Source organism: Lepidothrix coronata, unplaced genomic scaffold, assembly GCF_001604755.1.
Source record: "Lepidothrix coronata isolate B3197 unplaced genomic scaffold, Lepidothrix_coronata-1.0 Scaffold0, whole genome shotgun sequence".
In the NCBI taxonomy this organism is placed as follows: Eukaryota; Metazoa; Chordata; class Aves; order Passeriformes; family Pipridae; genus Lepidothrix; species Lepidothrix coronata.
In genome coordinates this window covers 10,477,329-10,505,128 of record NW_016690180.1, presented here as the reverse complement: position 1 = coordinate 10,505,128, position 27,800 = coordinate 10,477,329, and the positions used below count along the sequence as shown (strand labels likewise).

General features: G+C 42.7%; 1 protein-coding gene across 8 annotated transcripts in view; it reads right to left on the bottom strand.

The window, feature by feature from the left end:
- Positions 1 to 27,800, bottom strand: part of RBM47 (RNA binding motif protein 47) — an 85,834-nt gene that overhangs the window by 4,863 nt on the left and 53,171 nt on the right. For 4 of the 8 annotated variants that reach the window (XM_017805110.1, XM_017805119.1, XM_017805128.1 and 1 more), the window contains 4 exons: positions 8,861 to 10,020; positions 7,169 to 7,375; positions 3,430 to 3,632; positions 853 to 3,038 (listed from right to left, as the gene is read on the bottom strand). In XM_017805110.1, the coding sequence (XP_017660599.1) occupies positions 2,787 to 3,038; positions 3,430 to 3,632; positions 7,169 to 7,375; positions 8,861 to 10,020 (1,822 nt within the window). In that variant the 3' untranslated portion in view covers positions 853 to 2,786. Of the gene's footprint in view, positions 1 to 199; positions 3,039 to 3,429; positions 3,633 to 7,168; positions 7,376 to 8,860; positions 10,021 to 23,590; positions 23,719 to 27,800 lie in introns of those variants that run through there. The other 4 variants (XM_017805074.1, XM_017805084.1, XM_017805101.1 and 1 more) reach the window with 3 other exon arrangements.

Genomic DNA, 27,800 nt, shown 5'->3' with positions numbered 1-27,800 from the left:
GCATGGTGGGGAGGTCACTGTCCTCTGCAGGTGGTGGGGTGGCGGAGCCAATGGGACAGTTCATCTCTCCTCCCTGCAGGAGCTCATGGGGATCCCGACTGCAGTGTCCTGCTCACCTCCTGCCCCAAACACCCTCTTCCCAGCTCAGAGAAGAGCACAGCCTTGGCAGAATGGGATGTTGCAATGAAATAACAGTCTCTGTTTTTAAAGAATGCTTTATTCACTACATCCTAGAAATGTACCGTAAATGGAGCAAGAACTAGATAAACTCAGAGGCTTCTGACAATACAGAGAAAAGAGATACAATAAAATATCTAAAATATCAGCTCTTTTGAGAATAAGGCACACTGGCTTTGTTTTATATATATATATTTTTTTCCTTAGAATAGTTTGTTCTTAACCTAGAGATGTTCACATTTCAAGTTATGAGACTTACCTCAGTAGTAGTGTACATGAAATGGTTTAGAAGAAAGTGTAAAAGACAGGCATGGGCGGGAGGCTCAGCATGATCTGGCTGCCTGCATTCCCCAGGTCCTGCCTCCATCCCTGGGTACTCCCTGCTCCTGCCCTGACTAAGGCAGCACCCAGTGGTGGCCTGGGGCACATCAGGGTTTGCCCTTATTGGCTCCTTTCTCTTCCTGCCACCTCTGTGAGCAGCAGGACTCTTGTCCTGCTGGCAGAGAGGATTACTGGGAAGGAAGCCATCACCTCTCCTCCCTCCTCTGTGAGTCAGCCATGGCATGGGGCTGTAAGTAGGCCAGCAGGGTCCCAAAGTACTAGACTGCCTTTTCTTGCCCCCAGGGTGTTTGCGCATGGCCTAAGGACCCATGGCTGAGCCGTGGAAAGCCTTACCTGGAGGACTGGAGGATACGGTGCTGGCCTCCTCCTGGGGGCTTTTCCCTCCTGCTCCCCAGGCTTTGCCCATATCTCCTCCTCTTCCCCTACACAGGGGCAGGGCCTGGGGGCTGAGGTCTGGATGTGCTTTCAGATGGGCAGGTACAGACAATAAAAAGTATCCCGGGAAGGGGTGTGGAGGGGCAGAGTCCGACCTAATGGTTAACCTCACAGTGCTTTTGGTAACGGGTCGACAGGGTCAAGGGGAGCTCAGCTTGTCTGAGCAAGAGCACCTAAAATACAACTGCTCAATTTTGAGGCAAGCAGAAGAAGCGTATTAAAAAGGTCACTTAACTGAGCTGGATGCAGTCTGAGAGTGATTCAGTTTTCAAAATATACTCAATGCGAAACCCCTTTGGTAGGTACTCATACCACAAAAAGTAAAGGAACATTGTTTACTGACTCCCTGCTATGCACCTTGTGTCACCAGAGCTGTGTTTGCAGAGCTGATGCACTTCATACAAAGGGCAAGATATTTCTTTACCATTTTACTATGTTTTACATTCACTGCACTACTAAATAAAAGCCTTTAAACAGGCCACAAAACACTGCAATAATATATTTACTTCTTAATAAAACAAACTTTTTTATAATATCGCAATAAAAGGTTTTTGTTTTGTGGCAAACCACATACTATGTAGATTTGCAACATAAAATGACTTTAAAAATGTATATTAAAAGATATTTACAAGCTCTATGTCTTAAAATCATTGGGTCTAATCACTCCCGCCCTGATGTGCATGTACAACTCCAGTTGCGGAGAATGGAAATTAAAAGTGGAAGGGAGGCTGGGAGGGGGCTAGCCCCTGTTTCACTAATTCCAGTATCACTACCACACCTAGTACCTTTGAAATTTCTCATGGAACATGATGGAGCAATAGGTAAGTAATGCTGCATATCGTCTCAGTGAGAGCATGGCTGCTCTTGACAGCATACATTCTTAGTCACTACAACATATACTTCAAAGAATAAAATAAAGAGCATTGAAAAAGAACTGAGGCTTTATACTGGATGAATATCTAAGTCAAGACACCTTGCGTAAAATATCAGCTACTCATTTCTGCACATATTCCAACTACAAGTAGCTTCAATAAATAGAAAATCCAGTTGTTAAGGAAAACTTGGAGCCTTTCCTTTGCTTAAGACAAGCCTGCAAATCACACTGTGAAGAGGTATGTGTGAGAAGGCTTTTTTTCATTTTCTCTTTCTCCCAAACAGTCAGTATTAGTTACTTGTGATTTCAAATAAGAAAGAGCAGATTGTATTAATGCCAGCACAAAACTGCAGAGGTCTTGCACATTTTTCAAATTGCACTTTCCAGTATAATTTTTAAATAAGATACATGTTGTTTTTTTCTTAAAAAACAAAACAAAACAAAACAAAACACTAAGGTATGTATTCCTTAAATATTGAATATATTCTTCAAAATATATTGTTAAAACTTTCCCTAGCTGCTCAGGTGTGCTTTTTAATATATAGCTGATATATTATTAAAGGCACTACAAAATAGACTTCTCTGGAGTGCAGAAATTACTAAAAAATAACCTTCATACCACAAATATATTGAAAATATAACTGTTAAAAAAAAAAAAAGACCCTATGCAATCCCACTACAATGCGTATAAATGCATGTCAGCGGTGGGCTGGATGCATTGAGGTCCTTTGGAAATGTATGAATATAGGCCTGTTAAATTTTAAAAATAGCCTAAAAAAGTTAGTGAAACCTTCAAGCATAGAAAATATTTCGAACACATTTTTCTATGGCATTCTTCACTTTCTGCATCAGTTTACCAAGCCCAAATATTTACTCTTTCGCAGACGGTTCTTTCTTCATAAATAGTAAAGTGTTCCTTCAGTGTGTGTTTCTCTGCCATCCTCCTCCGCTGGCAGTCTCAATACGTCTGGTAGATGTCATGGATGGGCACCTGGATGGTGGCAGCTGGAAAAGCTGGGGGGATGTAGCCAGCATATCCTCCATAGGCAGCAGCAGCAGCGGCAGCAGCGGCGTTCTTCTGTAGCGTGGCTATTGTTGCTGTTGCCGCAGCAGGTGCCGCGAATGGCACATAACTTGTCCCATAAATCCCGGCTGTGGGGATCCGCTGCACATTGGGAGCCATGGTGTACACTGGCGTGATGGGGCGACCCTGAAAGGAAAGGGTAAAGACCTCAAAAGAAGTGCTTAATTTGTTGTTACATCTTGCTTCCACACTCTGAATTGCAAACCCCCTAGAAGAGAAGAAGATAATGAGGGGGTAGGCAGTGCATGCCCTCTTGATTGAGAGCTATGCTATCATGGGAGGCTGTTCTCTCCCTCACAGTTTGGGTCCCCCATAGTGGGGAAAGCAGTCGCCCAATGTGCAGATGTCTAAGACAGGTCAGATGGACCGCAGGGCTGTTGGGCACCGTAACATCCTCAACAGCATCTCCTGAACAGAAGCAGGGCAAGAGACTAGTCTTCCCCCCACACTGGGTATACATAGCAGGATGTATGGGAAGTGGGATGTATGGGAAGCAGGACTTCCATGCTGAGCTCACCTGGAAGGGAGGAGGTGTTGATACCGCTGGTATTACAGCTGCAGCTGCGGCTGCTGCAGCAGCTGCTGCACTGGCTGGGTCCTGCTGGACAGCTATAGGATTGATGATGTGTTCAACAGTGTGGATTTTACCATCTTCCATCATCTTGGCTGGTGGTGCAGCCTGAAACATGGAGTACTGGGCACCAATGGCAGGGATGGCCACTAGGAGAGACCAGACATATCAGATGCATTGAGAAAGAGTTTCCATGACCTCATCTCGAAGAGCTCTCCCTCCCAGATGTGCAAACTCTCCAGCAGTGATCCTGTGCTGCCCTTACAAGGGCAGCTAGCCTCATGTGCATGCAGGAGATCTGAGGCACCTCTGTCCTACCCATGGGTGGGAGCACCATGGCTGATGCATAGTAATGGGCTTGCTGCTAATTGCTTGGTCCAGAGTTTTTCCCCATGCTCCTGGCATGGATGTTTTAGGGCCAGAGTCCTGCTGGGCACTGGAGGCTGTGACCTGGATTTACACAGCCCCTTCTGACGACCTCTTGTCCTCCCCTCGACCAAGAACGTGGCCTGAGCACAAGGATGGGTAGGAGTGTGCAGTATCCCATTGGGGTCCCCACTCCAGCTGTTGAGATCAATAGGAAGAGCAGCTTCAGGACAGAAAAATGTGGTTTGTACTCCAGAAGTTACAGGCAGCAACTGGTCTGGTTTACATACCCTCCTTTGGCCAACTCTGTGAAATATCAGCTGATTTACTATTATGCATTTCCCAGGACTAGCTTAGCTAAATATGTTTTATCCCATCTGTCTGCTACAAAATCAATCTATTTAATGAAAAAAAAAAAAAAAAGAAATTGCTCTTTGGAAGTCTCCATCATGCCAAAATTGGACAACCTGAAATAAACTGAGCCACAATCTTTCAAACAAAAGGAAAACACTCTGGTCAGATTGATAGTGTTCAGAGATGGTGAGTTTGTATGTGGTTCAAAGCAGAGCTTCATGGCATTGCTTAGGGAAGAAATGTGCTTTGCCAAGCATTTCCAATAATCACAATAATTGCACATGACCCAGCAACATATGCTTGTAGCCCAGAAAGCCAGCTATATCACGGGCTGCATCAAAAGCAGCATGGCCAGCAGTTCAAGGGAGGTGATTCTGCCCTTTTACTCAGCTCTGGTAACTGTCCACATGGAGTACTCTGTCCAGCTCTGGGAATGTGAACCTGTTGGAGAACGTTCCAGAGAATGTTCAGAGGGCTGGAGCACCTCTGCTGTGAAGTCAGACTGAGACAGTTGGGGTTGTTCAGCCTGGAGAAAAGAAGACTCTGGGAAGTCCTTATTGTAGTCTTTCAGTACTTAAAGGGGGCTTACATGAAAAACGTTTTAGTAAGGCCTGTAGTGATAGGACAAGGGGTAACAGTTCTAAACTGCAAGAGAGTAGATTTAGATTGGATGTAAGGAAGGCATACTCTATGATGAGTCTCTGGAACAGGTTGCCCAGAGAAGTTGTGGATGCCCAATTATTGGAAGTGTTCAAGTTCAGGTTGGATGAGCCTTTGAGCAACCTGAACTAGTGAAATACATCCCTGCCCATTGTAGGGACACTGGGTTAGTGGTCCAAAGCTCTTCACTGGCACTTCATGCAGCATTCAGCTTGCAAGCCTTTTAACAAAGAAAACAAAGTAATCAATAAATAATAGGTGATGGACTAAGAGGTGATGTTGGCACCTATGGGAGGTGCAGCCAGTAAGTCAGAAATGAAGCCAAATATGCACATAGGTTTCTTTCAATGCAATGAAACTTTGCAATGAGAAAGTGTGCAATTCTGTTTGCTGGAAGGACGTGCCCAAAAGCAGTACTCTTGTTTTGATCCTGGAGACTGCAACCAGATATCTTTCCAGCAGAGATGTTTCCTCTGCGAGTGGAATACTACTACTTCATCAAGCAGAGACCCCCACTCATGAGGTTTTCCAGTTCTCCTTTTACACCGAGTCCACCTGGTCAGCTCAAACTAGTTTTATTTCTGGTTTAAATATCCTGGATAATTTCTCACCAGGCAAAGGCAAAGAGTTCACATGCTTCATTCTGTAGTAACCTCTAGCAGAAAAGCAGGAACAGGCACCTAGGGTATTGGGGTGACCTCTCAGGAATTTTCTAACTATTTGCAAAGAAATGAGCTTTAAGATTGTTCTAGGCAGTAGGTAACTTTGCAGAGTTGGTACATCTTTACTCCTCTGTTCTGATAATGTGCTTTCAGAGTCATATCCTCTTCGTAAGAGAGGTAAGTCTTGCATGTGGTGCCTCTCACTGGATCAGCTGATCTGGTTGGGGAAAACAGAACAGGTACTTCTGTGTTCAAAGGCTGTGCTAGAACCATATGAGCAAGGAAGGTCTGATAAAAAAAATCTGAATCTCAACATGCTTTAAGTGTAGAAACATTTAGACTTGAGGTTCAAGCTTTTGTTTGGCAGTCAAACGAAATACAGAAACCGCTAATAGGCATTCATTTCAAAGATCACCTTTCAAGCATCCTTTAGTAATACCTGGAATTCCTGAAGTATCTCTGCAAACACAGATAGTGGTAATACTTTCTGATTTTGAGTGGGTAGTTTTCTCAGGAAATCTGATCTGTCTTCGGAAATAGCTTTAATCTTAACAGCCTTCCTTTGTCTCTAGACTTCTCACATTGTCTCACCTAGCTGTTATGAAGAGCTCTTCACAGCCTCGGACTTGATGATCTTGGAGGTCTTTTCCAACCCGGCTGATTCTATGATTCTATGATTCATTAGATGCAAGCTGTAGTTTTCACTGACACTATGGAGCATGTTTTGGGAGACCACTGTAGCTATATTATTAAACACCGCTTAGATCCTGCAGTTACAGTATACATGGAAAGGAATGAGGAGAAGACATGAGGACTTCTGCAAGGGGGTTTGTCCCCATCACCTGCAAGGACCTTCTTTCCAGGCTAATTTTTCAAATAAAAATCTTTCCAAACAGGATCCTGAGTACTTGCAGATCTCCAGTCTTCTTCACCTGGGAATGGCAAGGGCTGGATAGTCAGTTGAGAAAGTGGCAGAAGGGGCTAACCCCTGCCCCAGCCCTTGGGTTGGCTTGCCACAGCCCAGAAGAGATGAGGACTCTCCTCTATGCATTGTATTGCTGCAAGCTGGACCCTTAGGGGTCCTTGCATTGCTCCTTCTCCATGCTGCTGATGGTGATGGAGGAGCTTGCCTTGTCAGGGACTTTCCTGCAATGGGAAAGCCCCAGGTCCTTTTCTCAGCCTCATAGCACTGGAGAAAAACAAATTTAAAGGGGAGAGTTCTGGCCTGACTGGAAATCTAGGATAAGAATCTCCCAGGGTGAAATTAGCATTGAAGACATTAAAAGAGAGGAAGATTACTCTTAGAAACCATGCTCTAGTGTATGTGACTAGATGGAGAGGAAAGTCTGCTTCCTCCTGAGGAAGTGGAAAAGGGGACGGGAGGGGTGGGCATTGCTTCAGCCCTTCTTTTCTTTGGCCTCAAGAGTTCCCAGATGATCCTGTCCCCTGTCCTGCCATGTGCCGCTTGTTTGAAGAAAGCCTTGCTAGAGCCAGGAGGCATCTAGCACAGGGGAGCACTGGGGCTGTCCTCACCGCTGCAGTCGTGGGCTGGCCCTGGAGGAGCCCTTGCATGCCTGACAGAGAGTTTGGAGTGGGGACTTGCCCGCCACCCCTACTTTCCTCCCCTCCTTGCACATACTAACCTGCACCAGGCTTAATGGCCACCGGATTGACGGCTGGTAACTCCAAGTTGGGAACCAGCTCGTATCCTTTGTCTTGCTGTTTTCCTTTGCCTTCATGGTACCTGCTGTAGATTCCACGGCCAGCGGAGTATCCCCCCAGGTAGGAACCCCTGGGGCCTGGGGTTCTGTTGCCAGCTGCACCTCGCCCTCTGCCTCGTATGCTGCCTGCTTATGATAACAACATAGAAGAGGATGGTGAATAACAGAGAGCAACAGCCCCATGGGGAGCCCGATTGACCCCAGGCTGAGATCCAGAGGCACATGCTTAGAGATGTGGCTGTTGAAGTTAGCATGATCTGAATCCTAGTGAGCCTGCTAGGAAAACAGAAGTGCCTTAGAAGGATCCAGTAAGCCTACACTCATTTTGCTTTTGATGTTTCTGAGCATTTATACTGGTGCTCATTTATACTGTGCAACTCTTGTGGCAAGTGTTAAGGGTTCAATGCACTCAGCAGAGAGGATCCTCAAAGTGATTTCTGTGCATTAGGAACAGCTTCTGCTTTCAGTTGTCCTCCAGAGGAGACCCAATCTTTCAACTGGCCACAATGGGACCCTGTGGAGATGGTACCTGGACCCTCTCCTGGCCTTTAACCAACTTTGTCCCACCTCTGCACATATTTTTACTAGTGTTGTTCGTTTTCTCTCTATTTTATTAGAAATGTGAACATACCCCATCTCCAAAAATACTGCTTTTATTTATCTTGTTAACTCTACAAGTGTTACGACAGTACTTTGAACACTGCAGTATTAATGCACTCAATGACGGTCTAATTGAATATTTAGGCTATCAGTCAACTCCTTCATAGTGCATGGCAAGTACAAACTGAGGAGAAGCTGAAATTCTTGATAGACTAGGGTTACAAATACTTCTTGGTTTACATAAGTACCTAAGAATATATTCACGCTAAACTGCCTGCTATATGGAAATACACATCAAATTTCAGGAAACTCTAACTCCTGGAAGTACAGCGTAATTGTAATTATAGCAGCCGTTAGGGTTCTTTATGAATAACAGATTTTTGGTTAATTTTTAATGACTGTAACTGATAACTAATGAAACTATACACAATAAAATAATTATTTTGCACTCACATGATTCCTTTTGCTTGTAGCTCTCAAATTACTTTATAAAGGACACAGCATGACTGTCATTTTAATGTAGTGGGTAAACGATACCTAGAGAGCTCCTAGCTAAGGCTTTCTCTGACATCCCTCCCTTTGGATGACCAGGTCATAATACCCACACTTCCAGAGCACTCTGTCATGACTGCTAAAACCTAGGATCCAGCTTCCTTCTTTGGAAGGAGACATCAGAAGCTGGAATCCTTAGACCTACTCAGAGTTAGTACAGCACTCATAACACCCAGATCTCTCTCTTCCCCATCCCATGCTTGGTCCATTATCTCATTCTTAACCATATTTTTGATGCCTCCCTTCTACTAGCCTGTATGTTACCAATTATTTATAGATAACTACAATTTGTATAGTCACAAATTACAGTGAGACCAAACAGAAATATGGCAAAAATACCTATAAAAGAGTATTTAAATAAAAATTGCATAGCACCATCTGTCTTTTGGCTCGGGCAGACCTTGGGTTGCATCAGCCTGAGATCAAACCTGCCCATCATATCCCCTAATTGTGCTTACTAACCTTTCACAAAGTAATCTCTGTTGGGCCCAATCAAGGCATTGTATGGATATCCGTAATATGCTAGTGTGTATGGATCACAAGAGTAAACATAATTAGGTTGCTGAGTTACTTCGGACGTTGCTGCAGCCCCTCCTTTTGCTGCTTTCTGGTAGCGAGTGTATTGCTCCTTGTCTACTGGCTTGGCCAAGGTAACTTCCAGGCACGAGCCTTCCAGTTCAATACCGTTAAGGTTGTTCATGGCATGAATGGCATCTTCCCTGGTTGTGAAGTGCACAAAGGCGTAATCACGTATTTTTTTCACTCTCTCTACACAGCCAGGGTTAAACTGACCAAAGACCTTTTTAATGGTGTCCTCTGTGGTCTCAATCATTAAATTCCTTACATAGAGAATTTTAACAGTCTCCATGACATCTTCATCCACATCTATCTCTGGTTCTGCCCAGTCAACAGCAATCTGATGTCCCCATAGCTGGATCCTTCCCGGCATGAGTTTTCTCCTGGCCATTGCTGCTGCTCGATGGCTCTCATACTCCACAAAGGCGAAACCTCTGTTTTTCATCTTGTCTGCAGCGCTGGCGTACACAATGACATCCAGCACACCTTCTGTCACCTTGGAGATCTCTTCCAGGATCTCTTCTCTCTTCTTCATCTTGGGAATGCCTCCAATGAAGAGCCGGCAGTTATCCACGCTGCAGCACACACCCAGCAGCCTGCCGGGGCGGATTTCATAGTTATTCAGCTCCCTGACTGCACGCTTTGCCTCGTGCTTCTGTGTGTACATCACGAAGGCGTACCCGCGGTTCTTCCCGTCAAAGTCCATCATCAAGCGCATTTCGTAGATGCGGCCAACAGACTCGAACACGGGGACCAGCTCATCTTCATAGACATCACGGGGGATTTTGCCCACGAAGACTTCACAGCCGCGAGGAGGGTGCAGGCCATCCCAGCCTGGAGGAGGGCCACCGTACTTGCGTTGCCCATTCTCCTGGATCATGCTATATCCAGTGCGGGCCATGAGCGCCAGCAGAGCTGCCTCATTGGGCGCACCAGCAACGCCTTCAGGGACTTTTGTGGTAGACACATTGGTGGAATCATTGCTCATCCTTGCAGTGGAGTCCTCAGCGGTCATGGTGTCAAACTCATTCACAGCCTGATAAAACCTGGGCAAAGGAAGAAGGAGGACACTTGTTAAAATCTGTTAGCTACCACCAGAATTCCACCTCTCTGTTTTGTTTTCCTATAGTTCTACAAGTTTGTTTTTCAAACTGTGACGAAGGCTGCAGAAAAGAAGAGGAACTAGCAACACCAGCCTGAGGAGTGATACTGCAGAAGGAGTGTATCCTGGACATAGGCACAGCCCCTCTTTGAGGAAGGTGGTTGAGGATCACCTTCCTGTACCTCCCTGGCATCAAGAGCTGCTGCCACAGGATGCCAAAGTCATTCCTCAGTTAATATGCCAGGTGGCATATTCCATGGTGAAAGACGGCAAATGCATGAGAAGCACGTTTCCATAGGATAACAGCCCTTTGCTCCTCTAGACCTTCGCAGTAACTGTTGAGTACAGTTGAGTACATTTCACACATTACATTACATATTAGCCTCAGGGGAGGACAATTCTTGTTGTCTTGTGCAAAGGGTGATCTGACAAGCTTCTGAGTCGCCTGCTGCTTGTGTTACAATGTGACATGTTTGTCTTCCATTATTACAGTAGGACTTCACAAAAGCTGAAGAGAATCACTCCCTTAAGACAGGCAACTTGTTTTAGACCAAGCAGCCAGCAGAGACCTGCAAGCTGAGCCAGCAAGAGGAAGGCAAATCTCAGAAACCCGATTCTGAGCATTTGAACACAGCCGAAGAGCAAGAAATGCAGATATACAGGAGGAGATGATCATGCTATTGACCTTAGCTGCAAGGCAGTGGGCTTCCTCTCTGAGCACAACTAAATAACACACTCTGGGACTCTGAGAGTTGTTAATTCATTGATGTTTAAAGCTGGAAAAGTCCACCAGACTATTTAATATGAGTGATTATATATGACATGGACCATTACATTTTATGGTTATTTGCACACTGAGTCTTATAATATTTATCTGAGTAAATCATATCTTCCAAAGGGACCTTGGCTTTAAGGAATCAAAGAGCTGTAGATTCCTCTCCTCCTTATATGACATGTTTGCTAATCACGCCATCAGACAAGCAAGTATGCTGTATTTCTCATGGGAATTTGTCTGGCTTTGCTTCCAGATAGGATTACTTGTTAAACCTGATAAAGAGTCTTTCAAGACTTCAGCTTTTGTCTTATAGTGATATTTAAGTTGTGCAATGAAGCCACAACTCTATGTTTTTAATAAAACTTGCAGACTGAACTCTTCACCATTAGTCTTTTTTCACCTAAAATTGCTTGTGGGTCTTTGGGCAGTTCTCTAGGGTTTCAGCTTTTTTTACCTTTCCTATATACAGGGATGAAGAACATTGCTACTTCTTCCCACATCTCAGTATTGCCAAGGCTTGTTTCTTCACACCTACTAACAAACCACATGGAGTTCTTTTTTTTTCCCCCTTCAATTTTAGCCTCAAATCCTTTATAGAAGCACCACTTGCTGGTGTTATGTCCCATGTAGCAGGCATGTCTTGTGTTTATTACTCTTAAATGCCACAGCCTTGCATTCAGGTCTATCCCTTTTGAGTAGATCCCACATACTGAGTACTACATGATTGGCTCCCCCTAGTTGTTTTTTACAACTCTATCAGCCTTTGCTTCATCCACTGATTTATTTGTCATGTTTTGCCTTCATGACCGATTTGTGGATGGAACTGTCAAAATACACTGATCCTTGTAGGAAACTCTGCAAACCACCATAATAAATGCTCCCCATCTGGGTTTGACAGGTTTATTTTCCAAAAAAAAAAAAAGGCCAAAGCTTTGGCCAGATTTATTTATTCTATGTAGTTCTGTTATTCAGTGGGACACAGGTTTCTCTCTGTCCCACAGGGACTCAGATATATATACCCTTCATTAGAACGATTTGGCCATTGCATTGGTTACCATGCAGGCAGGTCCTTCACTAGTACAGCAAGCCCAAGTCCATAGAAATATGGCACAAGATTTAGGCACTTAGGTCTGATTTGTATGGTCAAAAAATCCATTTAAATCCTAGTCAGCTCAGCACCTCAGATTTTTTTTCAGTAAAGCTCTTGAGCTGCCCAGAATTGTGCTGGTCTGTACCCAGAGATGCCTCTGCACCAGCCAGGGCAAGCACCACTGTATTTAGTTCAGCTCCTAGATGCATTTGGGATTGGGAAACCAGACCTCTGAACCATGGTCTGTGGTAGGACTTCATTCTGCATGTGTTTTTGGACCATGAGTGTTACACACTGATGCTTCACAGCCATTTTAATTTAAAAATATGAAGAGCAGAGGGAAAGATAAAGAAGATGGAGGGCAGTAATACTGATGCTGATACTCAGCAATACTTTAGAAAACATAATTCCTTTGAAGTAAGGTCTTTCATGGAATTGCCTCAGTTTTGATAGCTTCTTACTTTAAAATGTTGTTGATTAACATATTTCTCTCAGATTCAAATGTTCCCCTGTAACAGTCAGACATTTCAATTTTATTCCTGGGAATTATTTGCCATAATTAAGAAAATTAAGGCAGAGTAAAACAGTTTCATTTGCCATTTGACAATTTGTTACTAAAAATGTATCTTTGCCTTTCCCAGAATGAAAGCAAAGCTTGTTATACAAACACTTTATGGGGAAATAATCATTACCTTTACATGAGCCACCTGTTGGCAAGTGAAGTACTTATCACCCCAACTTTGTCTAAGTTTAGAAATGAGTAATTGCTATCAGTTTTGGGTCAACTTACAAAATAAAAGTCTCTGTATTCTGTTATCTGCAGGGCTTGGTTGCTGAGGTAGAAGTCTAGAAAGCTACAGGTGAGCAGTGGGATTGCGGAGTGAGGAGAGATGAAGCAAAGCCTCTCCTGATCACCAGAAACCTGCTGGTAATTCAGTGGCCATGCAGGAACTGGCATGTTCTCCAGCACTTTGCATCACACCAGCAGGATGATTTCTAGTACTGGAAGCTGTTCTTGAAGCTACTCCTAAGTGCTGATGGCCACCTTTGCTGCAGACACTATCATACACTGTTTGTGATAGTGCATAACTAAAAATTCCTAGTGAACCTAAAATGCATTTATTCCTGTCTAATTTACTAGGAATCAAGATTTATGACCAAATGTGGTTTGGATTTTTTTTCCTGTGCAGCTCCGTAGAGCTGGGTTTCATAAGTAAGTACTGCCTAAGAAAGTTAGCCCATGTAGCCCCAATTGATTTAACTAAATACACACAACAACTTATTCATTGCCACATGTCACAATCAACACCTTCACAGAGTTCAGATTTTATATACCCTGAGATTAGCTCAATTGGTTAAAACTTGGTGCTAATAATGCCAAGGTCAGTGGTATTAATGCTAATAATGCCGATGGTACAGGTCATTGACTTAAGAGTTGGACTCGATGACCCTTATGGGTCCCTTCCAACTCAGAATATTCTGTAATTCTACCTTGATGAGAAAAAGAACACAAGCTTGTCTGGTCTGAGAGCTCTCCTCTCCTGTTATTACTGCCTTACAAAATGGGCTACCAATACAACCTAACCTTTTCATGTTGAAAAGCAATCCCTCTCAAGAAAATGGTTTCCAAAAATACCATTTTCTGAAGTGTTCAACCCTACTTGTGCATTTTTTTTAGTCCACGGTAAACTGGTTGTGAAAACTTGCTATTATATATTGTGGGTGTGTGCAAGACATGAGCTAATACTATGGGCCTAGTGGCCTTAGTAAAGCTAAACTGATTTCAGTACATCCACTGTGTGTGATGAATGCTACTAGAGGCAAAAATTTAAGCTACATTAAAATGTAGTGTCTTACTTGATTTTTAGTCTCTGAGAAAGAAGGTATACCTGATCTTGATGACATAGATTCATAAAAGAGAGACAGACAAAAATATTGCTAATGAGAAAGGTTGTGTTTTGGAGACAACTAACTAGACAATGACTCATTATCAGGACCTGAAACAAGACTGTCTTCTTTTCTTCTCAGAAAAAGGTAAATCCTGCTTGACTGTTCAACACCATGTTAGATGAATGTTAACGACTGCCAGCCTACCAGGAGCCAGGCTTAGGAGCCCCTTGGTTCAGCATCTCTGCTCCAAGGACTGTTCCTTGAACAGGTGAACTATCAGACATAGAGGTTTCACTGAAACCATTCAAATTTCATTTTCCCTTGCTTACAAAACTCCTTCCCTGCTGCCAATAGGACAGGTGTAAATAGTTCTTGCCCTAAACATTAATTACCTTCTTGTTAACCTATATTTTTCACATATAGGTTATTATATTATATGGGAAACTTACCGTGTTGGCAGTGACTGACCTAAAGCATACCATGAGCGGGCTAATTAACTGAGGTAGATCTTTTATTAAATAGAAATACCACACCTTGATTAACAACAACAAAGAGCCCAATGCTGATGTCCCTTTTGCCAGGGCAAAGGCAGCTTGGGGCCCCAGTGAGAAAGCAATGCCCTAACTCCATATATCAACTAATCCTTGGGCTAGTCCAGATCTGGGCAGTGCCCTGTGAAGTTAGGCAGCCACGTGCTCCTCTGTTGATCCTGGTGTGGTCAGATAGGTTTTTACAAACACAGGGACACAGCAGTGTCCTCGGGGCAGTAACTGTGTGTCCACTTCACTCACGTGCTCCTATAAAATGAGGCTCTTTATGTTTGGACTTAATTCATCCCTCCAGTTTTGTACTGCATAGTACATCATGTGTCCTTTTGTGGGTGACACAACCTCCAGCAGTCACATAGCCTGGGGATAGGTGCCAGCACCATGGGAGGCAGCAGGAGGGACCAGGGAGACCTGTGTTTCTGTGAAAACTGTCAGGGGGAGGGGATGGGGGTACCCATCCCCCCCTTGCAAACCATGTACCGAACAAACTCTGGCTGAGCTGACAGGGTGTGTCTTCATGGACAGTGCACAGCCACCCGCTTCCTTCAAGAAACTGCCACAGTTTTGTATTTTAAACCACAGCTGCTGCAGAGGGAAGGTTGGTTGCTGAAATTTTAAATACACTTTGTTGGCAGAGGGAAATAACAGCCACTGGTTTAAATGTGCCCTTCCAAGTTTTTTAGTTGGAATAATAAGGGAAAATGTTAATCCTGCTGCTGCCTATCGTCAGCAGCTCTGAAAGCATGGCTGTCATTAAAGTTCTTTATTTTCAAAATCTAACTCTATTCTCATGACAACTTTATATACATAAAATATATACAAAACCAACAACAGCTTACTAAGAACAACTGTGTAACTTTATCACAAACATCAGATATCCACAGAAATGCTCCCGCTGAAAACCCAGTTTGCTTGTTTAGAGATTATTGGCTGCACAGAATAACTCAGGGGCCTTGTCAATTCTAACTACAGTAGTGACTTGAGTCAAGTGTAATGTGCCAGTCACCTTCCTATTTAAAGATAACTAAAATATCATTATACAACAGTTTTCTTTTTCTTGGCAAGACTGTCACTCTGTTCCTGCTTATTATTCGCATAAATGAGTTGAACAAAGCAGAAATCTTTGAGATTGTTGATGAAGCTGAGCCATGGCGTGCCCAACTGCAGGACCCAGGGCCAGCCTGCAGCCACGGCAGGAGCTGGTGAGCAAGGTGCTCCTTCCTAAACTAAAGGTGAAATAGGATGTCCCACCTCTTTTACAAATGGGCCTAACATGGCCACCGGCCCTGCAAGCGCTCATTGCTATCCCATGTGCTTTTCAGCAGAACACCTTGCCCTGTGTTTGCAATTAGTTTAGGAGACATCCTGCTGGAGGCAGCATCCTTGGCTCCTCTCCATGCACAGTGCAGACAGAGGCCAAGCAGGCAGCAGGTGCAGTAAAAAAAAGGGTCTGATTTTTGGTGCAATATCCATGCAGAGACTTGGCCTGATTCCAAATTAATTTATATTTCAAGTGTAAAAGGCTAGTCCTCAGAGTGGTTTTCAATAGGAATTGGACCACATCTCGGTTTCCCACCTGCTACTTCTAACGAAATGCCAGTTTCTGAAGCTGAATCTTGTGGAGGGTCAGTGCAAGAGAGTGCAGCATTTCAGCACAGCTTTTTAGTCAAGGACCTTTCCTGAAGGTCTTTCATACAGGAAAGGGAAGGTTACTTGGGATGGATAATGTCTTCACACTTTTACAAAAAGCAGTACCTGAGGTCAACAGTCCATGACAATGTCTGCAGTGTGTCAGACATATTGCTTTGCCTGCAGCTGAACTGGGTGAAGAAGTTGCCCCAGGCTAGACTCAACACTTTGAAAAGGTAGATTTTCTTAATCTGGATCGTTTTGGCAAAACTCTGTGGAGTAAGTGCTGGACTGCATCAGCAGACCTGAAGCGGCAGGAACATTGGCTGGCAAGAGACTTGATGAGTAGCTTGTGATGAGCAGCTCGGAAGAGAGTAATCTCAAAGATCAAATCAACACTAGTTATTGACAATGACATGTCTGTCTGCTGTGCAAGTCATCCTGCTGCTAGCACCTCTAAAGCACTGCTTACTCTCAACATCATCCACGTGCCTGAATTAGGTCACCAAATTTGTCCCTCTCCAGCCAGGGTCACCTGGAAGGAATCTTTTGGCTCAGGTGCTGCATGGAACACAATGAGATGTGTATGCAGCAGGATTTGCTACACTGAATCATTTCCCGTATATGTTCAGGCAAGAACATGTACAGCAGGAGCTGTACACTGCCCACTAGAAGTACTAGACTTAAATATGTAGAGAGCAGAAGTGTACAGTACCTGAGGGATAGGATAAGACCATCCCACTAAATCCTCAGACTAGCTGCTGAAATTAGGACAAGAGGAAACAGTCTTAAGTTGTGCCAGGGAAGGAAAAATTTCTTCATCGAAAGGGCTGTCAAGCATTGGAACAGACTGCCCAGGGAAGTGGTTGAGTCACGATCTCTGGAGGTATTTAAAAGACATGTAGTTGTGGCATTTAGGGACATAGTTTAGTGGTGGACTTGGCATTGTTAATGGTTGGACTTAATAATCTTAGAGGTCTTTTTCAACCTAAAAATTCTATGATTTTATGAAATTCCCACTTCTGCTAATGGTGACACTTGACATCTTAACCTAGGGCCTATCATCAGGGTTCTGACTACTGATTTAATTGCGAGAGTTCATATTTCATGCTTAAATTTCAAATTTATTCTAGTCAGTTAGTTGAGTTCCCCTTATAAGGGGCAAGTTAATGTTCTGGGCCTGAAATGCAGTTTTCAGGGTGGATCTACTGCAGAGAGGGTCTGTCCACAGTTTTCAGTTGCTTAAATTTGTCCTAAGTGGTTTAAGCATGTTAAAAATGGTTGGTTTGAAACTCACCAAAACCTATTGATTTTGTCTTTTTATAGTATTAGATTCAAAGAAAGAAAGAGAAAATGAAGTGTGATATTTTCAACAGTACTCAGCAAATAGTACTCAGTAGATAGTGCTACTCCTCTGACATCAGTTACAGGACTCTAATGGCTGCTATAATATTATATTTGAGACAGTGACAAGCACTACTGAAAATCCTGCTTTAAAAGTCTCGCAGGGATGGGTTATGTTCTCCATGACCCAATCAAAAGCAATGTATTTGGCTTAAAAAACTGTAACAAAATTACTAGAAATCTCTTCTTTTGCTTCTTGCTACTTTTAAGAGGAAAACACCTGAAATTATTCTGTAAATTAACATCCTGGAATTTCCCAGGTTAAAGTTTGAATGTTAATCAGATAATTCAACAAGGAATTTATACATTCAATGATTGGCTACAACTTCAAACTAGGATTTTAAGGTTAAACTTCTTATTTTCATCACCATCATTAAGAACAATAACAATCACAGATCTAGATCTCTTAGCCATATTATACCAGTTCCCTTAGCCTAGTAATCTTACCTCACAGCAATTTTATGTGCAATTTAAAAAATGGAGCTAAAATTATTCCATACAAAATAAAGTCACCTTGTATTGTGCAAACTTCCTGCCTATTCTGTTATCAGCCCTCTCTTCATCCTTCTATGGCATATTTAATCTGGTGTGTGATTCACTTTGCATTATCTGTAAGCACTGTCAACGCCCAGCAGTGAACATTCCCAGTGTGAAGGTCCCTCAATGACCCAACCTCCTGGCTTCAGAACTGCAAAAATAGTATTCAATGAGGTATCAGAGCCACAAGGATCATTGAGTCCAGCTCCTGGTCCTGCACAGGACCATTCCCAAGAGTCACACCATGTGCCTGACAACACTGTCAGGCTTCCCGCTGTGACAACTTCCCTGGGCAGCCTCTTCCAGCACCCAACCACTCTCTGAGTGAAGAGGCTTTTTCTAATATTCAGCCTAAACCTCCCCTGGCACAGCTTCAGGTCATTCCCTCAGGTCCTGTCACTGATCACCATGGAGAAGAGATCAGTTGCCTGCCCCTCCTCTTCCCTTCACGAGGAAGTTGTAACTGCAACGAGGACTCCCCTCAGTCTCCTCCAGACTGAGCAGACCAAGTGACCTCCACCGCTCCTCATACGGCTTCCCCTCAAGGCCCTTCACCATCTTCGTTACCCTCCTTTGGACACTATCAAGAGCTTAATATCTTTCTTTTTCTCTGGTGCCCAAAACTGCACACAATATTTAAGGTGAGGCCATACCAGTGCAGAACAGGGAGGGACAACCACCTCCCTCAATGGGCTGGCGATGCTTTGCCTGATGCCTCCCAGGACACGGTTGGCCCTCCTGGCTGCCAGGGCACTGCTGACTCATATTCAGCTTGCCATCAACCAGGATTCCCAGGTCCCTTTCCACAGCACTGCTTTCCAGCATCTCGTTCCCCAGTCTGTATGTACATCCAGGGTTGCCCCATCCCAGGTGCAGAATCTGGCACTTTCTATCATTGACATTCCTCTGGCTGGTAATTGCCCAGCCTTCTAATTTGTCGAGGTCTCTCTGCAGGGCCTTCCTGCCTTCAAGGGAGTCAACAGCTCCTCCCAGTTTTGTATCATCTGCAAACTCGCTTAGTATCCCTTCCAGTCCTGTGTCCAAGTCATTTATGAAGATGTTGAAGAGCACAGGGCCTAAGACAGAGCCCTGTGGAGCCCCACTAGTGACAGGTCACCAGTCTGATGTCACCCCATTCACTGTTACTCTCTGTGCTCGACCTGTGAGCCAATTGCTCACCCACCACGTGATGTGTTTATCCAGCTCTGTGCTGGACAGTTTGTCCAGAAGGATCCTGTGAGAGACGGTATCAAAAGCTTTACTGAAATCCAAAAAGATTACACCAACTGGCTTCCCTTGATCAACTTGGTGAGTTACCTTGTCATAGAAAGAAATCAGGTTGGATAAGCAAGACCTTCCTCTGTGAAACCATGCTGGCTGTGACCAATGACTGTGTTATCTTTCAGGTGTTTTTCAATAGTTCCCAGAACAATCTTCTGCATAACTTTACCAGGCACTGAAGTGAGACTGACAGGCCTGTAGTTTCCAGGGTCCTCCTTGCAAATCAAGGCAACATTCACCAGCTTCCAGTCATCTGGGACCTCTCCGGATTCCCAAGACCACTCAAAAGTCCTTGAGAGAGGTTGTGCCATGACATCAGCAAGCTCTTTTAGGATTCTGGGTCAAATCCCATCAGGCCCCATAGATCTGTAGGAATCCAGCTGGAGCAGCAGAATCCCACAGAATTTCAGACTCAGCTGGGAGTTGATCATTCTCACAGTCATGGTCCTCCAGCTCAGGGCACTGAGACCCCCTTGGTCCATCATCCATGTTGAAGACAGAGGCAAAGAAAGCGTTAAATACCTCTGCCTTGTCTCTGCCCTGTTTGTGAGGTGACGATCCTTATCCTTTAACAGGCTGATGATATTTCTGTACTGCCTATTGCCATTAATTTATTTGAAAAAACTCTTTTTATAATCCCCCACATTGCTGGTGAAAATTTGTTCATGCATATATGGTTTTCTCATTATGAGAGTGAAAAATTATCTATGTACCAAAGGACCACCACCAACACCTAGAGCATCCTACTGACGTGTCCCTGCTTCTACAATGTGAATTCTGTCAATGCTATGCGTGTTTCTTGAGTGTTTTTATGCTACTGCAGTGCCAAGCTAGCCACCTCAGCTTGTACCACTTCTGAAGGAAGTCTGGGTAAGCAAAACCCAGTCTCCTCCCTAATTTTATAATCCACTTTGCTGCAAGTCATTTAGAACTTTGTCCAACAAGTTGTTTAACCCCTATGTTGTACTGTTTGCCCCAGCTCCATTTTTTACTGAGTCCATTTCAAAATAATTCTATAACTCTCAGCTATTTCAATAGGACTGATCACTGGCTGAGGCCGAAGTTATTACCCCGCAAAGTATTGAAGCCACATGTTGAGGAAAGCTTAGAAGATGAGAGATGGTTTAGCTCTTATCAGCTAAATCAGGAAAAAGCACAACCCTTCCTTTCTTCCCAAATTCTCATATTTCAGTCTAGTCAACATAAGCTATTATTACCATGGTCAGACAGGAAAATGTGTGACATATAAATAAAGTTCAATGTAGTCACTTGGTATGTAACAAGTCTTTCCTATTTTGGATGAGCCATACTTGATGGAAAACTTTTTGTGGTGTTTCTTTACCACAAAGCAATTAACTCTGTTCTCAGCAGAGATGCTGATACGGGTAAGTATGTCCTGCTTGTATTAACTTTTAAAAAGCATTCTAATTAGAAAGGGAGAAATGTTTCACTCAGGGTGGACTAGGAGTTCACAAGCTTTTGCCATAAGAAAGATAGTAAAAACAATGTTCTGCAACTGAAAAACAAAACCACAACTAGACTCATCTGTTAATTATTACACAAGAAAGATAAGACATTCACCTATTTCACTTCTTGCCCCTTTGAAGAAAAATCTTACATATGAACACAGTGATTTAATTCTATCATTGAAAATGTCTGTGAAAGGCTTTGCTGAACTCTAGAGTAGGGGTATGTGTGCATGCGCTTCTTTGTTGTTATAACACAGAACACTCTATCTGTCTGTCTACATAAACATTACAGTAAGATGTGCCACCCCGCAGTGCAACCAATAGTATCTAAAAAAGTTCACAAACTACAGTTGCCTTTTCAGCTTTTCTGGTCCAACCTTTTCAGCTAACTTTTCCGGAGGTCCCAGAGCAAAACATAACACATCCCGCCTGTTCATATAAAGTCTACTCGCTTAATCAAATTTATTACAACAAAAATAGCTTTGGACTTTTCAGTTTGCCCTAATCTCATGCACTATTTTTATTACAACATTCTCAATTTTGTGTATACCACGTGAACACTGCAACAATGGGGGGCCCAACCTGCAAATCTGCTTTCAGCAGGAGGCCAGGATTCCAGGGAAAGCTGAAAGTGGCTCAGTATGTTCCCTCCCCCTCAGGTCACAGAAATGAAAATCAACATAAAGCAAACCACAATTGGGATGTGAATGCTGGTTGCTGAAAGTACATTAAACTCAAAGCATTTGCCTTAGTCCGTGGCTGGCGTTTTTGTTCTTTTTTTTTTTTCCCTTTGTGCACTGACATTTGACCCTTTTTATAATATGCACCTTGCACCACTGAAACCCAGTTAGTTATTAATTAAACTCAGGTACCAATGGCTGACTTGTACATATCACGCTTTTAACTGCCTGGTGTTGCCTGTGCATGGAGGAGAGGGGGATGGAAGTCAATCGTCTTTGCTGTGAAATTCTGTCATATCGGCAGAAAGGAGCTGCAAAGTGCAGCAATTTGTACCTGACCTCTGATCTAAGAAGTTTGTACAGACCTTTGAACGTTGGATTGAAATTGAGAAACCAGGTTTACAAGTACAAGGAAGAGGTTTCCAGCACTCGTTACCTGTGCCCAGGGTTAATATTATAAATAAAAAAAAATGTTTAACCAAGGCAGGAACTTTCTCAGGGGGCACCATTCCTGCACTGGGTTAATTCAAGACAACATAAGTCTACTGAAATTACAGCTCAGCTGGAAATACCTATGGTTTGGAAATGAAATTTCTGTTCGCTCTAGAAAAGGAGTGGGATTTGAGGCAGATATAATTTGAAATTCACCTTTTGTTGACCTTAACTGAGATTATTTTTTTTAATTAAAAGCTGAAGAAAGAAGACAAGGATCATTTGATTCAATATAATTTCTTCAGCAAAGAATGAAGCTGAAATGCAGAATCGAATAGAAATTATTAAAAAGAGTAGCAAAATGGCTACTTCTTTGTTAACTTTATTTATTTTTATATAATACATTATCTAATCTTGGTTATACAGTATATGAGAAACACATGGAAAAATAATCAAACCAACAATATTACAACAAGCTCTTAATAGACAGTCGTATGGCCTTGCCTTGACAAGCAAAAAGGACATTTTGTAGTTCTGTTAGATTAACCGTCTTAATTTAATTAAAAACCTCTCTCACCTCTTTCATACAATGGCAAGGTCTTTGGTTCAACATCATCAGCTAACCCCAACATACACCACTGTGGACCATGAATTGGGTGTGAAGGCTTTCAGAATCAGCTGTGATAATGTGATTGAAAAAGATGCCCTTTCTGCAACCCAGCCTCTCTGTCCATGGAGCACTGCAAAGGATGGCAGTAACAGTTTGCCATGACATCCCTCACATGCTCGGAGCCCTGGCTGTCATCCTTGGCAAGCTTGGATGTGCAAACAGTGAGGGAGCCCTTTACACACACATTTTGAAGCATGGCTTCAATCCCACCTAGCTCAGGACAGGACACCACTATATACAGCTGCTGCATCTGGTCCATATGCAAACTAACATTTTTGTCATTGATTTTAATTGAGCTTTACTTACAACATCTACATTATTTTTTTCCAAGTTTAAGTTCAAAATTCATTATTGTTATCAGCACTGACCCCAATAAAACAATAAATTAATAAATAAATAAGCGTGAACAGATTAGCGTCACGTGTCCAATGTCATATACAAGTCTTACACATTTCACATGCTGCTTAAGCAGAATATGAATAGAATAATATCAGAAGTTGATATTCTTAAAATACTATCAAATTTTCAGTATGCAGAATGAGTTATATAGATTCATTTGTAACAATAATATTTGCATACATACCCTGCTTGCTTAACCCTCCCAGACACCTTCAATCCACAAGCCCCAAATTTTGTACCAGAAGCTGATAATCCACTTTTAAAGTTTGATTTTTTTATGTCAATCTCTTGAAAAAGCAGAACAAAATACCCGGCGGCACAAACAGACAACGGCAGAGACGGACTGACTGAAAACACAACAGCAAACAGTTGTAATTGGCTACCTTTCAGTCCATTAATTTAAGGTAGTAGAAAAAATATCTTCGAAATATGATTTTGTTTTCTTCTGTCTAAAATATCAGCAGTTTAGTTTTCACTGTGCAGACATTTGCTTTGTTGTTTGTTATGCAAATTCTTTTAGATATTCACATATCTATCTCTTAATTCAAGCTTACAAGCAGTTGCTTCCTTCTCAAATAACTCCTTAGGACCCTCTGAAGGAAGGCAAAACCCCAAACCAACACCTTAATGATGATATACTTTTGGTCTCAACTCCCTGATAAATAAAAAACAGATAAAAAGCCCTACAGAGCAAACAAGATTTCCCTTACCTCTCTGGTCCTGCGATTGAAGTGCAACAGGTTAAGAGGACTTGTGCCTTTGCCCGAGCAACCTTTCTTCCTAATAGCAAAAGCCGTGTAACCTGGTTATACAGTTTATGCATCTCTTTATTGGCCAGCGAGCGTTAGCCATTTAAATTCCTTGGGAGTCATTTGTTAAGGGCTCTTAGGCTGAGGCTAAGTGGGTGGGACGGGAGGGAGAGGGGATGTTAGTGCTGCCAGACACAGAGAGCTCTCCAAAGTGGTTTGAAGATTAATAGAAAACCATCTGCAAGGAAGGGATCTTTGAAGGGAGGGCTGGGTCCAACCTTCAGGGAAGCACAGGAAAGAGAAACCGTAACATTTTTGCAGGTAGGAGGAATTTGAAGAAAAAGATTTCATTCAAAACTCAAAACTTGGAAAAAAGGGAGTGAAACATGTACAAACAACTCCTTCCTAGCACAAGGCGTTGTGCAAATAGTTTGGGTTACTCACAACAGATAAGATAAGAAAAGGGCATATTTTGCTTGATGGCATGAGGCTTTTTCAGTGAAAATTCTTTTTTCTTTATACATGTCTGGCAAAATTATTTTAGGCTATACTGAATCAATTTATCTTTGGTTGTAAGAAAAACAAGGGGTCTGCAGCTCCTGGACTGAGAGGTAGATTTACTGATCACGTCAGCAGTGGGACGGTAGGAATAACTCAGCCTGTGCTGTGTACCCGACATGCACTGTTTCAGCAGTAAACACGGAACTCCAACGTGTTTGCTTGAAAGAAAAAAAGCACCCAGTGCAGAAGTAAAAGCACAAGGGTGGTAAAACATGATTCATGGCAGCAGAAATGGTCTGTACATAACAACGGAGCATTAGGCCCCGGGAGCACTTAGGCAAAGCAAACAACACACCTTCTCAAGCAGCCAAGAGGAGGAACCACTCCGAAACACTCTTTGGATGATGGATTTGCCTGGTTGGCAAATAGTGTGCACAGCCAGCCGGCGGGAGAAGAGGGAGCAGGGCATGCCTTGGAAGATGGCTAATTTCAGGGAAAGAACACTGCCTAAAGGAGATGAAAAGCAAACAACATATTGCAGAAGCAAAAAAATTACAGCTTTCAGTCCTTTTCCAGTTGTTTTTACTGGTATTGCCATTCCTATCTCCGCACACCCCCCCCCCATATAGTAAAGCTTAGTCCAAATCTCCATCCAAGCAGCACACAGGCTCAGGGCAACAACCTCAGGGCAACCCCATGTACAAGAAGAAGTGTATTAACCTCTTCATGACAAACCATAAACTGGAGAAGATTCTGCAGAGGAAGCACTGGCAGTTTGTATCAGATGGTTCTTCATAATAATTTATTTTTGTCCTCCAGGTGTTTTGGTCTGGGCACGTAAAACATAAGAGACATCCTCATACTGCTAAGTCAGAGGTTCATCAATAGGGAAGAGGGGTAGGGGAGTCAGCGGGTGTACAGATAAGAGTTCTAAAACTAGAAGACTCCAAGTTAGAGAGAGAAATGTGGAAGGTGGCGAAGACTGGCAAAAGAAGTATCTTTGTGGCAGTTTCTGAGAGCGAACAGGAAGGAGAGCTGTTCTACTTACACTGCAAACCAATAGGTGATTGCTGTTCTGGCTTTTTATACTTGTTTATCCACTGTACTGTGGCTGTGGTGTGTTAGGCACTGTACAAACACACCTGCAGCCTGGATCCAAGTCCCAGAGTGCCTGCAGACCAGGTCTACTGAAGTCTTTCAGCTTTAGAATTCATCTCTGCAAATGTTAGCTACAAAAGCCACAGAGAAGCAGGTACTCCCTAAGGGCAGGGAAGCTGCAGCATGGAAATTTAAGAAGTTTGCCCAAGACTATCGAAGGAATCAGTCTCAAAACTGGGGATAAAATCTAGGAGATTCTGCCACAATCTGATCCGTGTCTCAATCCCACTGATCTCTATAGGGAAGTAAGTATAAAAAATTTAGCAGGTATGAATTTGCAAAATTTCACCAGATTAATTGATTTTTAAAATCAGTATCTTTCTCTTGCTTTCCATTTTTCTGTTTGAAAACAAACCAAACTTTTAACCATAAGCATTGTAAAGTGAGCTTGTCTGTGTTGCTTGGGGTCTGTGCAGATAGCCCAGCTGAAACAGAAGAGAAAAAAAAGAAAAAAAAAAGAGAGAAAAAAAAAAAGGAAAGCTATGAGATCCAATCGTCCTTGTACTTAAATATCCAGAGAAAACTATTCTGTGTAACTGGAATTAAAAAGCATTGATGCTAGTGAGATGATGGGCTCATTTTTAGAAGGCTCTTCAGTATACCATGTCAATTAGGATCACACAAGGAGGCTGCTCAAACACTTGGCTTTTATTTCGTACTTTCACTTTTAGCTGCAGCTTGCTGTTAGTGTCCAAGTTATTTCCCCGTTATTGTTTAAAGCAATGAACCTCAGCAGATCAAGGTGCAGGTTATTCTGAGGTGTTAGCATCCCCGGTGGCAGAATTTAAAAATATATTAATTTGTCCTTTTATAAGGAACTTAAGAAAGTTGGGCAGAATGAAAGAGAAAGAGAACAGTCCAGATCATGCCCATGTTTCCTATAAACCTTCCATTTCCTTTCATTTGTTCTTGTGGTGGGATTGTAGGTGAAAGGTTTTTCCTAAATAATTATTCTCCTGAATACAGTAATAGGAAAAGCTGGATATTTCAAGAAAAAAAGTGAGATTCACTGGAATATGCTAATGCCTGTCAATGGGAACCTTCTCCCTGATGCAGAAAAGACTTCCAAGGAGTTGGTGTGCTTCCCATCATCTGTCTCTTTTCTACAAGCAGACACATGAAGTGTCTTTCCTGATGTGGGGTGCTGGGGTCCTCCATGTGATGACATGCACTAGTAAAGCATTGGATCTGCTTTCTGAGATTTTTAGAAAGATCAAACCCAAATACTTTGAGAGGTCCAGAGGCTGACCACAGACTCATCATTTTATTGGGGTGATGTCATCTGGGTGAGAGTATTTCCTATGATCATGGTAGTAAATAGGTTTCAGGAGATATTTCATGATGGCAGCTTAGCATCATGTAACAGTGCAAACATGAGCAAGTGAAAGGAGAAGGGAGAGTAAGAGCGAGCAGTGGATTGGCCTTTATGTTTGTATTTGGTCTTCAAAAACTACTGAGACACTGCAGTGTAATGAGAAGGGAATGTGCCAAGTAAAATATTTCACTAAAAGGACACATGAATTTAAGAGTGACCAGCAAGGTGTCTAATCTCAATCTCAGAAAGTCTGTATGGTTTATCAGTATATTTACACATAAGCCCATTCTTAGGCACAACACAGCCACAAAAACTAGGATCTCATCACGTAACAGACAGCATTTTCTCCCCTTTCTTTCATTTCCTTCTCTTTTTAACAAAACCACTTTGTATTTGGTGGAACAGGTTCCCACACATTTATAGAACCATTTTATTGCCTATTTGAAGTTTTAAAGAGACAACATCACTTTATTTAAATGAATAACGTTATTTTACACCTGTTCTTACACAATGTGGGTTGATACAGAAGAATTTATCATTTCCTGACTTTCCTAAGCTACTGAAGACCAAAATCTGAGGAGATCCTTTAGAGAACAGAGTCAGTAACAGGTACCACAACAACTCGGGTTTTTTTGGGTGGATAGTATACAACAAACATACATCTAATTGTATGTCTCAAATCAGCTTTACTATATTGTCTCTAGAGATTTTCAGAGGTATTTAGGCACCCAGGTAAACACCCGGAGACTTTACAAGTTCTCTCACACCGAAGCCCTTTCTATGCATAACCTATGTCAATGCTTTGACCTTTATCTTGCCACATCACAGAAGATTCCCAGCAAATGCCCTTTCAAAGATGGACTCCTTGTCTGCTCTGCTAGCCAGCCAAATACCCCATCCCACTACAGACATGACAAAGTCACAGCCCTGAAGGTGGAGTCTCAACAGGGGGAAATTTGTTCAAGGACACCTTGGGCTTTCTATTTTTGTTTTTTTAATCCTAGGCTTCTCTGGTTCATGGGCAGTGAGAGTTACCCTAATAACCTTTTCAGTCATTAGGCAATTTTATTTTTATTTTTAGCAAGCACTTTATTGTCATTCTGCAAGGAAATTCAGCACAGAGGATCACCCTAAAGAGTAGGCTCAGTTTCCCCATGTGCAATGTTCTGCTTTTATTTAAACCTGAAAGCAGGTTTT